At 39.6% G+C, this 17,325-nt stretch overlaps 1 protein-coding gene across 1 annotated transcript; it reads left to right on the top strand.

The window, feature by feature from the left end:
* Positions 1 to 7,701: 7,701 nt before the first annotated feature.
* LOC122661571 (protein NRT1/ PTR FAMILY 5.10-like) lies at positions 7,702 to 14,063 on the top strand. Its single transcript, XM_043857009.1, has 4 exons — positions 7,702 to 7,841; positions 7,935 to 8,152; positions 10,253 to 10,830; positions 13,145 to 14,063. The coding sequence occupies exons 1-4, from the start codon at positions 7,733 to 7,735 to the stop codon at positions 13,962 to 13,964; spliced, it is 1,725 nt and encodes a 574-aa protein (XP_043712944.1). The 5' UTR covers positions 7,702 to 7,732; the 3' UTR covers positions 13,965 to 14,063.
* The last annotated feature ends 3,262 nt before the right edge of the window (positions 14,064 to 17,325 follow it).

Raw genomic sequence — 17,325 nt, 5'->3', positions numbered from 1 at the left:
TGCTATCAATCTTGGCTTTTAGCTGCAGGTTAAAACAATCAATGGCTCCAAGCACATGGCGTACATGCATTGAACAAGTTGCACCAGCTGTGCTAGATCCACTATAGTTTCAAAAGATAGAGGACCAAGAGCTTTACCAAGACTACTTTCGCTTCAAAACTATAGTGGAAGGGCGGGATGTAGTGTTGGATGATCTCAAAGCTTACATGGTGGGGCAGAGATTCGAGGCATTGGGGTTGATCAACATTCTTAACCTTCCTGAACCATACTACCTGAAATTCATTCACCATTTCTATGCAAATCTAAACACCGGGAACCCGGACACACAAAACTATTGGGTTGTTTCATATGTCAAGGGGGTTCCTATAGCCTTCATTGCAGCACAGTTGGCCGGCGTTATCAACGTGTCCATTGGAGGAGCAAGGACCTATGATTCCTTACCTACTTAAGGCTCAACCATGCAATTTCAAAGTTGTAGCTTAACAGCCTATGGTTCAAGTCCTAAGTGCCATGTTGCCTATTATCTTCTAAGTTTTTGTTTCACCACAACCAGTCTTCTCCTATGTCTGCACACAATCATTTATGTTCTTGAAGATTTTTAGTTTAGAACCTAATTGTGGAGAGTAAATCAAGAGTCCGCGAGACTGTGGTCGGTGCAGAGCATCATTGCTCTGATACCACTCTGTCACGCCCCCATCCCAACAAGGGATAAAATACATTATAAAGGGTGACTAGGACGACGCTTGTCATCCTACTAAGCTGCCAGGATCACTGACACAGTGTCCCAACGCACAGTCATAACTAATATTAAAACAATATCAACAATATAATATCAGAGTGCGGAAAGAAAAATATTACATTCCAAATGATCAATAGTTTTTTTTTTTGCGGAAGCGTATAAAATCAATAGTTACAAGATGATCAAAGCCTAGATGATAAATACTGTAGTTAATCCATTTTTCATTACCATCTAATAATGATTAACAAGGGTATAACAGTAAATGTTTTTACATGGGCCTACGCCCTAAAATAAACAAAAGGGGAACAAGTCCCTAGAATTCTCACGGCCCGTAGGCGCAATCGTCACAAGGACACCCGTTGCCATGTTCCTCTAACACGACTTCGGCTCCTCCGCACTGCATCATAATCTAAAAATTGTGTACACGAGGGGTTAGCTCTCCACTGAGCCGAGTGAGGGGATGGGGATGCACAAACACACAATTCACATAGTCCAATGATGCATGCATATGTTAAGTAAATTTTTCACCTAACATCACAACTAAGTCAATGGCATATGCTACTGTGACAACTCGGGAGACATTGTGGGTCACTTAACTTATCGCCACAATGAAACCTCAATTGTCACGTGGGACCTATGCCGATCGAAGCCTCCAAGACCACTCAGTGGCAGACCCGATAACCAATACTACCATGATGGCCTCTCCCACCTCCACAGAATCCGGTTGTCGATTACCCAACACCTAAACCCCTCGTTGGTAAGGGTCGTAGCATAAGGATGTAAAATCCTAGCCACAGCTACATGCAAGTCCTATCGTCCCAAGAGGTAATCCGGGCGCATCAACTTTTCATCTGGTTTAGTGCCCGGTTACCAGCACGGCACGGCGCATACAGTTCAACATGACATTCAACATAATTTCTTCATAATTATATATAGTATTCGGGGTTACCGCACCCCGCAAGACCGAGACCCATCAAAGTAAAGCATCTCCAATTAACATCATAACATTCATATATAAAAATATGCAATATGCGCAAGCATGCTTAATAATTTATAATGATGACATAATATACAATGCAATAATAATATCAAGCCCAAACAACCAAACCCACTCACAACGTATACGCCAAGCACCAAGATTATCAGTTGTCGCCTCGATCAAGCAATAAGCCACAAGATGAATATATTAACCTAAACAAAGAGTGAAATAAGGTTAAACGAGCGAAGGGAAAGGATCCCCAAAAGGTCTTCCATAATCACTTAAGTATAAGGTTTGAAACAAGTGGTTGCGGGAGTGGTTTCATGCCCAAATCTGCAACCACATGTAAATCCTAGGAAACCAGGGGTTCGGACGGTTTTAGTCAAGGTCGGTTGCAGATGTGGTTTTAAAACTGAAACCGAGTATAAATCCTAGGAAACCAGGGGTTCGGGACAGTTTTAGTTAAGGTCGGTTGCGGATGTGGTTTCGAAACGAAACCGAGTGTAAATCCGAGCTTCACGGGGGCCTTCTCGGGAAGGTAATTTCGGGGTGGTTTCTTGCGGTCTAAAATCACATGTAAATCCTAGCTAACCAGGGGGCTTAGGAAGGTCTCGCCAAGGGTGGTTGCGGTGTGGTTTCTCGGTGCGAAACCACATGTAAAACCACATACTGCAGAATCGAAAATTGAAGGGTTTCTTGCTAGGGATTCATTTTCCAAGGGGTTTAAAGGTAGGGAGGCTTCAAGAAAGCTTCCTCCTAGGTCCATTAGGGTTCTAAGACCTCATTAGGTCCATGTAATCCCATGGATTTAAGAGGAAAAACAAAGATAATCTAATTTATGACATAATAGGGTAGAAACCTTAAATTTCTTAAATAGAAAGAGATTACTTAGGCTTAGGGCTTGTAATGGAGTGAAATAACTTCACCTTAGTCTAGGTTTAGAGGTTCCATCGATTCCTTGGGTTCCAAGAGAACCCTAGGTCGAATCTCTCCCATTTCCCAAACCTCAAAACTCAAAATAGATGAAGAGATGTGGGTTTCAATGGCTTACCTTCCCCAATGTAGAAAAGCTCCATGTAGAGGGCTCCACAAGGTGAGGTTCCAAGCCTTCAACCAAGCTTTTCCATTCCTCCTTCTCCTTTTCTCCTTCCTTTTTTCTTCTTTCCTTCTTTCTTATTTCTTCTTTCTCCTTTCTCTCCTCTTTCTCTCCTCCACGATTTAGGTTAGATGGGAGAAGAAATGAAAATGAATGCTTCTCCCCCCCCTTTGTCTTATTTATAGAAAATGGGCTTGGGTCCTTTAAGTTAAATGGGTCAAATAGCTAAATGGGTGGATCCAAGATAAATGGGTCATTAGGCCAAATGGATAGTTTAAGTTAAATGGGTCAAGAGGGCTTAATGGGTTGACCCATGGTCTTATTTAGGGTAAAGGAATGGGTTAACCCATCTTTGGGTCAAATAGAGTCAAATGGGCCCTCAAGTTGAATGGGCCTCTTAACTAAATGGGTTTGCCCACAGGTTTCAAATAGAAAAGAACCCACTTGGGGATGGGTCCATCCACCATGGGATTATAAGCCCATCACACGCTCCCTTAAATAAGTGGGACCCACAAATAGAATATTCCCAACTCAACTAAAATAGCCGGGCGGTCTAAATCTTGACCCGCCTGAGGGCATCAAGGAAAAGGGTAAATAAATAAAATTAAGGGCTAGAACTTACTATTTCCTTGTTATGGTTTGTCCCCCATGACCCCGAATAGTTTCCTCCACAGGTAAACCCGCACTGTGGTCAATAATTTTGTAGCTGGGTTTGACCACCAGTGAGAACAGCTCACCAGCATACGTGGCAGTGATAACCACACGTCACGGGGAAGAAATAATAATTAATTATGATCCGGGGTACGGGTATAACACTTAGTGCGTTCAAACCATGCTCACCGGATCCCCCAGCGACGACGGCGCCGAAGCCAACGACGATGCCGATGACGACTCCAATGGCAAGCTCAGGTCCAAACTCAACCTGTCTCGTCAGAAGACTGCCCTGCCGACCAACGTCGAGACCTCCCTCTGCATCTATTTCGTCTGGAACGATGCAGAGCTCATTGTCTCCGGTTGCGTTCAAACCATGCCAAACTCAACTTGTTTTAGTGCGTTCAAACCATGCCAGAAGACTACCCTGCCGACCAACGCCGAGACCTCCCTCTGCATCTATTTCGTCTGGAACGATACAGAGCTCATTGTCTCTGGTTGCGTTCTTGATTTGTGCAAAAAGGAGGAGACGGTGATGGTGATGGGGCTGAACCAGTCCCACGTGGCTGTGTTCATGGTCAGGGATGAGCCGGTTTCGAAGGGGGCCATGGCCTCTAAGGGCTCCATCGTGCTGGATATGCTTTGGATTTTCGTGCCGGGCTTTGAAGGGGTTGTGTGGAAAGTGCGTCATTCACTTGCGGATGCCGCTCTCAGTTATAGAGAGCCAAACGTGGTGACGTCTCAGATATTGATGCCGGACCCGATCGGAATGGGGGTTAGCATTTTGGCCGATTGGTCTAAATCTATGGGGCATTATGAGCCTTTCCGCAACGCTACCTCCATGGATGACACCTCCCTTACCCCTTCCTCTTCCCTGAAACTCCCCACTATTTGGTTGATTGGAGTTTTTTGCCTTTTTTGGCAATCAATCCCCGTCTTTGTGATCCATATGAATGTTTCAGTTCAGGGTTTCTTTGTGGACTGCACGGAGGGGTTCCCAATGAAGGGAGGCTTTGCTTTTCTCTTTCTTTATGTGTTTATAGGTGATTGTGATGATGCAGGTTTTACCGTCTACAGCGCTACCATCGCCGTCGCTGACGAAGGTGAAGATTTTCGCCCTGGAACCGCTGCAAGGCCCATCACGAACTTGCGGCATGCAAACAGTGACATGTACTGGCTTCCTACCCTTCTGTCAGCTGTCTGTTTGTCATGGGTAACCAAGATTCCAGTTTTTTGTCTAGCATGCGTCATTAAAGATGGGGTTTATGTATATGGCACTTTAGTGCATGCGCCTTATTTTGTATGCTATGTTAATAGCAAATTATCTAGGGAAGTGGTTGTTTCCCATCCCCTAGTCCGGATGACCCGATCAATAGCATGTGTGACCAGGTTGTTTTCCAGTCCTTAGTCCCAGGTACTGTGTACGGAGTCCTTGTGCTTGTCATGCTATCTATCCAGTTTATGTTTTGTGTTTTTCTAGCATTGGGCGCGCATGAATGAATAGCCCTTTTCTTACAAAAAAAAAAACAAAAAACTTCTGCATTTACCTTTATGGAAAGAACGTGTAAAAGGAGTACTAAGTGTACGAGTCTCCTGCCACTACGGGGTCTAAAAATGAGGGTCATAATGTATGCAATCTTACCCCTTTATGGAAAGAGTGTGTGCAACTCCTTTTATCTATGGATGAAGTTTTCTTTTACATTTAAAAAAGCATTAAGGTCATTGGATTCCAGTGTTATCATTAACTTCCACTTTTAGTCACCATTGTTAAGAGAAATTGATTCCTTTTTTTCTGAATCCGGATCAGCTATCCACATGGGGATGAGTGGGGACAGATCTGACCTCTCCATAGATAGTGGCCTCATATTCTAAAGGCGGGTGTCACATTCCCATGAAAGGTACAGATCTATCCCCACCCATCCCCATGTAAATAGCAGATCCGAATTCAGACCCCTTTTTTGTATAGTCTTTCTGTGAAACACTTACGAACTATTTGATCGTTGCTAAGAAAGAAGGGATCCACAAGAGGAGTGGGATCTATGTTCTTGTGGAGCCCATGTTGGGAGGGACTTGACAAAAGTGAATTAATTGTGTCAATCAGTGAGGTCAGAAAAATAACTAGTTACATGGTAATGTAAAGAAATTTCTACAATATTATATGGAGCTTTATTATCAATTTTTTTTTTTCTCTTTACTTCCTTTGAAAACCTTAATAATATTTCTTACGAAAAACATTGCTCACCCGAAAAGGAATAATACCTTCACACCCATCTAAGATTAAATAAAGCATGTGACGTTTTTTTTTTTAATTCTTTTTTGGGTATTAAGATGTATATTTTTCACCACCCTCACAACAACCGAATAAGAATCGGAACTGAACAGATCCGGTAGAAGTATCGATTTTCAGAACTAAGGTGTGACTCGGTCCAAGCAGGATTGGGAGCACTATTGGAAGAAAGTTCTTTGAGCAAGCACGATTGAAAGCACACCAATAGGTTGTGGTAAAATAGTATATATTATAGGAGGGCAGTAAAGTCATTTCATATGAGGAAGAGAGATATAGACATTTACGTGCTAGCATATCCTATCCTAACTGTTTAGAAAACCTTTCCCCATAAAAAATAATGGAAGAGAATTCTTTGAGGAAAGGATATAGAGGAGTGCACCAATGAGGTGTGACGAAAAGGTTTGGTAGATAAAAGGGCAACAGAATCATTTCACGTGAGAAGAAGAGAGATAGAGAGAGAATCTTAACATGCCCTCCCTTGGTAGCTCGAAAAAATAAAAAGCAGTTGAAGGGTTATCCACAATGGTCTCCTACACACTATAGGGGATTGCTTTGACAAGATACAAGTAGAGACTGATAATTTGGAACTTGCTAATCTTCTCAAGGACTCATCCAGGTCACTCATATCATCTAGGATATACACCACCATTTTACTTATTTTCTGGATTGTAATGTTTATCATATTTATAGAGAGAATAATAACATTGCTGATTCTCTAACTAGGAAAGCCATGTTGCTTACGTGTCTGACAATCTGACCTATTTCCATTCCTTGGCTCCAAGAATTGTGTAACCTCTGAAATGTAGGCTATGCTTTAATCTTCTCCAATTCCCTAAATTGTGCAGTGCGGCAGTTTGTGTGGAGATTTTGACACGTGGCAGCTTAGACATCCAACGGTCTTCATTGACTTCCATTTTTATTCTCTTTTTTTTTTTTCTGTTGAGCTCGGTACCGTTGGATTTTGAGATGCCACATGTTGATAGTTCTACCCCGAACTGTCACAGTGCACAATTTTAGGGAATTGGAGTGGATTATTTTCCGATGTGCCTATTGTAAATAAATTTTTATTTATCAAGAAAAAAAAAAAAAAATAGGGGTTACCACAAATCCAAGCGTAGTATCCCATGGAGGTGAGTTTCTTTTGATGACTACCGTAAACCTTTAAAAGATAGACCAGCTTGGAGTCTAGTGTTGAATGCCCGGATGTGAACAGTAATGCTCTATCAGTCTCACCATGCAACTGGGTGGACCTCATTTCAGATATATTATTACAATTATTTTTTTGCTTAGGCCTCAAAGGCCCACAGACCCAAAAGGATCCTGTATAGCACCCTGCCCAAGCTGCACATGCAATGTCAGACACAACAAGGTGTGAAAAGACCGCCTCACCCCTGCTCGGCCAAGGCGCTTGAGCAGTGGTAAGGCTGTCTCTTCACGCCTCGGTGTGTTTAGCACTGCACATGCAGCCCGGGCAGGATGTTGTACAGGAACCGGGTCCCCCACAGACAACTAATAATTAGCCATGATACATATTTTTTTTGGGAATAAGAAAAGAATTATATTAAGTTAGAAGATTATAATCTATAATAGATATTTTTTGTCTCAAGTCTCAACAAACCAACAATACCACTTGTGGGAGTCACACAAATAATTCTGTTAGCATCACAACAAACTTCATGGAAGAGTATTATAATAATAACTCGGTTGGTAAAGGAAGCAGTGCAATGTCATGAGGTCCCCAGATCGGGCCTCCACGATCTCCTGTTACACAAGTGTATGAGGGTGGATTCGTGTAACCGGGGTTAACCCTTGGCTTGAATCGTAAAATCAGACAAGTTAGAGGGTTCCACGTTAAAAAAAAATAAAATTAATACAATACCAATTCCAATATTTTTAATGCCAGTGGAAGTTCCTTAACTGAAAATATAAAGCCGAGGGATTTGAGGGTAAGTAGAAAGTTCTGCAGCAGCTTCATCAGCTATGGATGCTCCCTTATTGAGTGACACCGTTAAAGGTGCCGTCGATTACAAAGGCAGCCCGGCGATTCGATCCGAAACCGGAAAATGGAGATCTGCTATTTTCATCATTGGTAATTAGTATTACAAACCTTGGAGGTGTTTTTAATTTGGTTTTCTTGATCAATTCTTTCAATGATTTTGAAAAAACAAAAAAATGGTTGCAGGAGTGGAGATAGCAGAGAGGTTTTCTTATTATGGGATTGCTTCCAACCTGATAACCTACCTGACCGGGCCGCTGCAGCAGTCAACGGTGACTGCCGCCGTGAACGTGAACACTTGGTCAGGTGTGGCAGCCATGCTCCCTCTCTTGGGAGCTTTTGTTGCGGATGCTTATCTTGGGCGATATCGGACTATCCTCTTCGCTTCTCTTCTCTATGTTTTGGTTAGTTTCTCTCCCTCTCTGCTCTATGTTGGTAAATTTCTTACGACATCCGGTAGCACAGCATGGCGTTTACCAGGAGCATGTCGATCATTTCATGCACAACTGTGTCTGAGCGAAGGTACATGCCGCGCTATGTGACCGGATGGCATTCCTCTTCCCAAACTAAATTCTGAACACCATGCTCTCTCGGAGGATACATTCCCATCCATGACGTCATGGATGATGTGAAAAAACAAGGAGGTTATATATTTCGCAAATTTTAATCGCACCTAAACTGAAATTTGATGTATTCCTGATTTTGGACCTTCTCCTTAATATCCAATGGTCAGAATCATAATATTACTCTTTTATGTGGGAAAATAGATACATCCATCCAGTCAGGTTTACAGTCACCATACGTGAACGTATGAGAACGATTGATAGCTGTTTGATGGAATCCACCATGTGGGATTCATATGGAGTGGATTCTGTTGTGACCAATGAATGTACTCTCGTGAACATGAGCCTCGATCAAATTTATTTGTTAGTTTATCTCAAGGGGTCAGCTTAGTTGGTAAAAGATCAATTCCTCAAATAAAAGGTCATCAATTCAAACCACCTTGGGGGTCTATTTCCATTTCCTACCCACCCTCTATTAAAGTTCTTCAATTCCAAATAAATAAATAAAATAAAATAAAATAAAATATCTATTAGTTGCCTTGCCCACCACAAAAACTTTCATCTTTTTCCCTTGTATTTTTTGTGCCACTCTTTCCCATCTCTTTCGGTCTTATGTGATGTTTTTGGGCTTAAAAGAAGCCTTTTCCTTGAGGATGGCAACGTCAAACTAAGTGGTCCCTGTTTAGAAGCTTTTGTGTCAACGACAATGAGAGGCTATTAAATTTTCTTTTGTGCGTCTGTTTTTAGTATATGCTATCTGCTTTTTTGTTGGTCTTCACATTTTTAAAGACAAAAAGAAACCAAATATCTTCTATTACATTTAAAAAAAAAAATCTCTATTGGTAATCATAATTTCAGAGATTTTTGACCTTTTCTTGGGGTTAAGTGGTCATTTCTTGTAATCCTAAATGAGGGCATATAGATCTTGCGTCGCACACTATCAAGTAACGTTCTTTTTTAATAATAATAATAATAGAAAAAAAAAAACTATTTAATCACTTGGCTTTTATGCCTAGAGGCCTTAGACACAAGAGTGCAAAAATACAATCCTACCTCCTATTAAATCAATAATTATAAATATGTTTCGATGTCAATGGTAGTTTAAGGATTTAAATTTATTTAACTAGCTGATATCACTTAACATCATAAAACTAACGATAAAGACTAATTTGTTATATTGGGGTCTAATACAAGGGGTGATTTGAGTATTTTAAAAAACAGGGGGTGATTTGAGTTTCATTTGAAAATCAAGAGGTGACAGTGTAATTTATTTTCCTACACCAAAGGTGGATGAAAAGTACACCTATCAAGGTAGGACACCATCCCAACCCCTCAATTAATTATTGATGTGGAAAAGTCTATAGAATAAAAAGTGAAATTTATAAATCGTAATTAATTTTTACTTGGCTTTTATAAGCTCTATGTCTATCTCAACTATATGGCTATCGTATATTTTTCTCTTGTATTTTTAATTTACAAATCAATAAAAATCTCAATTTACAATTTTGACTATTAGGTAACTATTCTTATATACATCAGAATAAGTTGCTTTATCGAAGTTCTAATTCAATTTCAACCATATTGTCATGTATCGATACCGGTCATGATGAATACCGATAATGATCGATCCGATGCCAATTAATTCTTAAAACCATAGCTAGAACTCCTAAAAATATCATATTGTTCTTATTATGCGTCGGGGTCCTCTACTACCGAGCTGCCCCTACTACCGTGCGCTCCAGACATTGCAAGGCGGTAAAGACCGCCTTACTCCCACTTTCGCCACCTTGTTGTGTCTGGGGTGCACACGGCAGTAGGGGCAGCTCTGCAGTAGAGGATCCCGATGCATAATACATCCATATTAGTCATGTATCAATATCGATCACGATGTATATACCGATAATGACCGATTCAATGCCAATGAAATGTACTTTCTTGTAGGGATTGGGGTTGTTAACATTATCAGCAGTGCTTCCTCCTTTCAATCCAACTAATTGTCACCACAGCAGTAACACAACCTCTTGTCATCCACCTCAGTTTCAAATCATCTTCTTTTTCTGTTCTCTATATTTGGTTGCACTAGCACAAGGTGGTCACAAACCATGTGTACAAGCTTTTGGTGGAGATCAATTTGATGGAACAAATCAAGAAGAAAATAAGTCCAAGAGCTCTTTCTTTAACTGGTGGTATTTCGGAATGTGTAGTGGTATGGTGTGTACACATGTGATCTTAAACTACATTCAAGATAATATGAGTTGGGGTCTTGGATTTGGAATTCCATGTGTTTGTATGGTAGCTGCACTTGTTGTGTTCTTGCGTGGAACTAAGACTTATCGTTACAGTAGTTTCAGAGATGATAATGATAATCCATTTGGAAGAATTGGAAGAGTGTTTGTTGCAGCTGTGAGGAATTGGAGAGCCAGTCCTCCTCCTCCCCCAGTATGTGTAGCCAGTGCTGTTGATGATGAGGAACAGGGAAAGAGTATTGTTCTCCTACATGCTGGTACTAGCCAATTCAGGTAAGATTTGAAAGCTCTTAATTTACTTATCATTTCGTTAAGAGTCCTTTTAGGAAGGGCGGGCCTTGGTGCAACGGTAAGGTTCCTCCATTGTGATCAAGTGGTCACGGGTTCGAGTCTGAAAACAATCTCTTTGTGACTTTCCGCGGACTCCGCACTGAGTATGCCTTAAGGGTTCATTTAGGCAGGACCCCACATATCTCTCGGTGGCCAAATTTTACTCCAAAATAAGCAAGGAAAGTTGTTCAATCTCTCATTCAAAGTATTTCGTAAAAGGGAAAAAGATCTCTGTCCAGGAGTGTGGCCTACGCCAACACTCCCATGAGTCTATCTCTCTCCTCTTGAAGTAGTTTTCTGTATGGGAGTGTGGCCTACACCAGCACTCCCATGAGTCTGTCTCTCTCCTCCTCAAAACAAGGGGGCAGAGATGTCTTTTCATATGATGAAGAGAGAGACAGATTCATGGGAGTGCTGGCGTAAGCCACACTCCTTATCAAAGTTTTTTTCCCTTTTAGTTATTTGCTCTTTTTATTTTAAGCTGAAATTGCACCAATGAGATGTTTGTCTGGTTTTCTATTATTTGGACTAATCCATGCACTGCCGTTTGACAAATACTGACGCATTATACTTGACTAGGCATAGTGAAGGAAAAGAAAACCCTTTCACTAAATAAAGGGTGGGAAAAAGTTCTCTGTCCGGAAGTGTGGCCTACGCCAGCACTCCCATGAATTTATCTCTCTCCTCCCCATGTGAAAAGACATTTCTGCCCCTTTGTTTTAAGGATGAGAGAGATAGACACATGGAAGTGCTGGTGTAGACCACACTCCCGTACAGAAAACTGCTTCCCTACTATATATATCTAACCTACCCCCACCAACATCAATGCACCGCATGGTCCTGTCCCTTATTTCAGAGGTTCATTGTCAAGAAACTTTTTTATCCTACAGGGCGCAATCAAATTTGGATGTATTGGAAAAAAGACAAATGAATGCAATGAAATTATAAATGAGATTTTTTATTTATGAAAATATCTTGTTACAATCAACCTCTTTTTTTTTTTTGGCAATGATCTTATTATAATCAACCTTGGTTATAATAGGATTGTAATCTTACTTTTTTTGCTCGTTGTATGTTTAATAATTATTTAATTAGTATTTAATGTAGAAGTAAAAATGGGTTTTCAAATAGAATCTATAATAAATGACTATCAAATTTTTGAAAATTCTTTTTCACCTCTGTATTAAACAACTTTTGGAATAAGAAAAAGACAAAAAAGTACAGTTTTAACTTGTTGGTTCACCTATTTGGTGACAATTGACAAAATGCAATTTTTAATTATTGGGGTGATTGGATGGAAATAATTTTTTTGTAAAATTATATGTATAAGAGTCTAGAGTTGGAACCACAACATAGAGATGATAGTAGATTAAAAAAATCCATTATAGTTTTGATCGAAAAGTAAATTAAAACTTAGCATAATTGCATATCTAATTAGTCAAAATCATACTAAAAATTTATTAATTTTTTTAATGTTTCTAATTTTACTTCAATTCTTTTCTAACCAAACGTAGCCTTAGTGATTGCTAATTAAATGGGGACCTTCAATTTAATTCTATAATTTAGTGTTTGGAAACTGTTAAGGGGAACCGGGGTTAGCCATCTAGAGGACCTCCAAATTTGATTGGGCCGTATGATAAGCTTATGGAAACCACTCCTGCTGGAAAGGTTTGCTCTTAAAGTTTAAAATATCATGGAGAAGGTTCCCTAATAGGCTAATATTACAACAAGTACCTGGGTGCAGTTTCGGGCATTGAAGGGAGGTAATTATGAGAAACCTTAAAATAGGGGTTTGTCTTGGAGATTTCGAAGGGGGTGTGGGGTTGGGACATTGGCATCGTGGGGATCTTTTCTCCAAAATATTATTTTCCTTTTGACAAATTTTTTTTTCTACACCAACAAGTTTAGAGAACATTTATAAATTGACACTAAATTTTTCCTTGTGGAAGAGTGATGCAGCAAATTTGACAGTGTGGGTGTCTACGACATAAGATCTTTATCCCTTGCAATTCCTTGTCCAGTACAGTTCCTGTGGTTCCCTAACAAGTGGGGCAATGAGCATTCCACCCCTGACCGAACACTCTGCCTGGGTGGAGTCCACCTCGCTTTTGTTAGAGGCACTAGGGGAACTGTACCGATCAGGGCATCACATGAGATATTTTTCCCTAGGATATAGTCTAGATTGGTTTCATGTTAACTCTAGATCCAAATTTAATCAAATGCCCTGTGCCTATTATTTTCTTCTCTTATGTTACAGGTTTCTTGACAAGGCATTGGTTGCTACATCTGAAGATTGCAAGAAAGGTTGGCAAGTGTGCAGTGTTAATCAAGTGGAAGAAGCAAAGGCATTACTAAGATTGGTTCCAATATGGGCTACATGTTTGGTATATGCAATTTTGTATTCACAAACCTCTACTTTCTTCACCAAGCAAGGAGCTACCATGGACAGAAAAATAGGTTCAAATTTCCAAATACCACCTGGTTCTCTTCAAACCTTCATTAGCCTTTCAGTTGTTCTTTTCATACCCATCTATGTTCATGTCCTCATTCCAATCGTGCGATCTCTTACTCGAAAACATTCTGGCATTACATTGCTTCAAAGAATAGGAATTGGAATGGTTTTCTCTATAATCTCTATGGCGGTAGCAGCAATAGTTGAGAAGAAAAGACTTCAAACTGCTATTGATTACAAGATAGTGGATATACCAAAAGCAATAGTTCCTATGAGTATTTGGTGGTTGGTTCCTCAATATATCTTTTTTGGAATTGCTGACGCCTTCACCATGGTTGGTCTACAAGAATTTTTCTATGATGAGATGCCTGATGGGTTGAGGAGTGTTGGTCTTGCCCTTTATCTCAGCATTTTTGGTGTAGGAAGCTTTTTAAGTAGCTTCCTTGTCTCTGCAATTGAGAAGGTAACTGGTGGGGATGGTAAGGATAGTTGGTTTTCAAACAATCTTAATAGAGGTCACCTTGATTACTTTTATTGGCTTCTTGCTGGTCTATGTGGTGTAGGGTTGGTTGTTTATTTGTATTTTGCCAAATCTTATGTCTACAACAGGGCAAGCAGAATTTAAGCCTATGAGCCCTTTGAAGGGACATTTATCCTAGTATAGTTGTTCTTAATTAGTAGTATCAGATGTGTACATTTAATGTTAATATCACCATTTGAGAAAGTATAGGGGAGAGAAAAAAAAAGGAAAATCCATTAAATTCTGTGAATTGCAAGGCTTGCCCCTGTTCTGGTTGAGCTTTTAACAGTCATTCATAAGTGGGCTAGGTCTAGTCCTCACACTGTCTGAACTTTTTCTTTTCACTTCCAGTACAATTTTGTGTTTGGCTGATACATCAAGAACCCTAAAAATGAGTTGAAATGGAAAATCAATTTGCAAAAATTCCATTATGTGAGAACTCAACTTTGATTATTTTTGTTGGGAATCAGTTACCCAAATCTTTAGAAGTCTTCACATTTGATGTGGGATAGTTGCTTTTCTATGGAATCCATGTTGGGGGTACGATGTCTTGTATTTCGTCACTGGGAGTAGTGGGTTGATCCTTTCTCTATAATGTAATCTGAGAAAGGTGTGAGGACAGCATTAACCCAAGTTTGTCTTTACCAGAACCTTCGTTCTAACACCACTTGTTAGGGATTTGGGTAGGGCTGTAAATAGGTAATCAAAAATCCGAATTCGATCCGCATCTGTATTCGTTTAGAGATATCCGGACAAAAATCCGAATACTTCGATAAAAATCTGAATCCGAATACTTAATTAAGATTCAACAGGTTCTAGAATATGAGAAAAAGAGAATCATGATCTAAAACTATGGATTGAGAGTGACTTGAATCCACTGGGGGGAGGAAGGTTCGGGTTACACAAGGCAGAGGTGTAAACGGATGGCCGAAAATTCGAATTCGATCTGCATCCGAATCCGTTTAGAGGTATCCGTATTCGATCAAGAAATATCCGAATCTGATTGCATCCGAGCCAAATCCGATCCGTTTATAGGCCTAGATTTGAGTAGAACTCATTTTCAAAATTTAGACGTTAAGAAGGAGGTGTCTAAATACCTATAAATCCCTTACATTCTCATTTATATCCGATGTGAGACTATTTTTTCTGCCTTTAACGTATAATAACCCTAACAATACTCTTACAAAAATTCCTCAATCTTCACTAAATAAATATAAATATGACAATGGACAATTATTGGTTGCACTTGCAAAAGCCCTGAACTGTAGATGATTTGATATATGAGGGAGGCATCTCAAATTTCTTAATGGCGACATTGGCGAGTGGTTCCCACTATAGATTTATTATAAGGGATTCTTTGAAGGGAACATTTGACTATTTCAGCTAATTCTCCCACCATGGGAGAAAACTACGTCAGGGATGAGGGAATTGGATGGAAAACAATCCTATTGGGTTTATTTTTGAATTTTGTAGATTTGATTAAAACGTATAACCTAATTACATTATTTATAGACTCACGCAACCGTAAACTTCAATCCACTTATTGTCAATGGCACTTAGCGTGTTTTCATTTAAAAAGAAGCTATGTGACGCTACTGATGTATTAAGCGTACATGACTTTATTCATAAATCTTCCTCCATTGTTGGCACGACTTGTTCCTTTGTGCCCATTTCTTCTAATAAAATTTTGGGAAGTAGTTTTTTGTCAAGAGTGTGGTCGATATTAGTACAAATTCAGATCAGCTACCTACATGGGGACGGATGGGGATTGATTTGACCCGTCCATGAGATATGGGGTCCACACTATAGAGGTGGGTCTCACTCCCCAATGGAAGGTTCAGATCTATCCCCACCCGTCCCCATGAGGGTAGCAGATCTGAATTTCGCCAGTATTCCCATGTGTCTATATTTCTCTCCTCCTCAAAACAATGGGACAAATGTGTCTTTTTATATGGGGAGGAGAGAGATAGACTCATGGGAGTACTGGCGTAGGTCACACTCTCGGATAGAGAACTTTCTCCCTAAAATTTTGGGTAAAGTGTTTTTTTGAGTCTGAGGAATATCCTATGATAAATACATTATAATATGTTAAGTAATTTTCCAACACTCCCATGTGTTTTTCTCTCATCAAAACAAGGGAATAGAGATGCAGTTTAGACGATAAAAACAATTATTTTTATCAATCAAGAATGCAAAATTGACCTGAAATGCATCTCAAAAATGCATACCAAACACAGCCTTAGTTAATCGACAGTAATTTCTAGAATTCCACTAGAAAATAGCAAGTGATCGTGAACTCTACTGGTGCCTTGTTTTGATAAAGATGGAAAATGAATTTATCTTGTACAAACTGAATGCAAACAATTGCTAGCTCGGTTGGTTGGAGGCATCGCAAGTTGAGTGCATGTCCCCCAAGATGTCAAGGGATCGACTCTCTTGAATTGCATATTGTGCCAAAAAGGAACCCCTCTCTCCCCTCCGTCCCCCCCTAATTGTAGATTGCGGGCTTGCTTTAGCTTTCTCCCTTAGCAGTCCGTTAGTCTGAGACGTTAAACGTTAGTTTCATGGAATCTAATGATCAAAATGCCAAACATTGTAACACTTTAGTCTAGTCTGTTGGTTTGAGACGTTAGACATTAGTTTCAGGGAATCTAATGACCAAATGCCCTTAAGATAAAACCCCACCAAAATTAAAAGGTAAAGTGATCAAATTACCTTCATCTTCCAAAGAAAATCGCATAAATAAAACATAAAATCATCCAATAAAACAATTTTTCTTGCAAAAAATTTTCAACCAAACGTAACCAAAGGAGGAGAAGGGAAGTAAGAATGGATGAAGGAAAATAAAGGAGGTGAAGACCTAAATCGAGTTTTACTTTTCAGAATAGGATAGTGCAAAACACAGGTCCGAACAAACTATGAAGATCTGAGCTGTTTTGCAGTAGTGGAAGAAAAAAAATGATGAAAAAACAGACACTCTGAATTCGACAGAACTAAAAACAAAAAATTAAGAAGTAAATGAAGCAAAAGAAAAGTAATTTGACTACTTACTTTTACTTAATTGAGATCTAAAGTTGCTGAGTTAAAGGAAGGAGTAGTGATTTGTTCGGACAATGATGGATAAGTTCGATAAATAGTTGAATCGATAAACCTTCTTTTTCGTGATAACTAGGAAGCAATTAGAAATGTGTCGAATCAAAGCAGTTTAACTACCTAAGACTTACGAAACTGTACTATGGTGGGAAGATCAAAGATCTGGTTTATTTTTTACAAACACAGAGCAATGCACTGTGGCAACCAGATTCAAAGAGGAGAAAAAAAAAAAAAAAACGAAGAAGAAGGATTATAATTTCCTTCATGTTTTAGCTGGAGAAATTGTAAAGCAACAATATGCAAGAAATTAAAACATGAAAAAGGATTCTCCATGTTGGATTTTCAGAAGTTCAGAGTGAACAGAGAGGGGTTA

The sequence above is a fragment of the Telopea speciosissima genome, chromosome 5 (genome assembly GCF_018873765.1).
Source record: "Telopea speciosissima isolate NSW1024214 ecotype Mountain lineage chromosome 5, Tspe_v1, whole genome shotgun sequence".
Taxonomy (NCBI): domain Eukaryota; kingdom Viridiplantae; phylum Streptophyta; class Magnoliopsida; order Proteales; family Proteaceae; genus Telopea; species Telopea speciosissima.
Note: the sequence above shows the minus strand (reverse complement) of the source record. Positions and strands in the feature narration are given on the sequence as shown.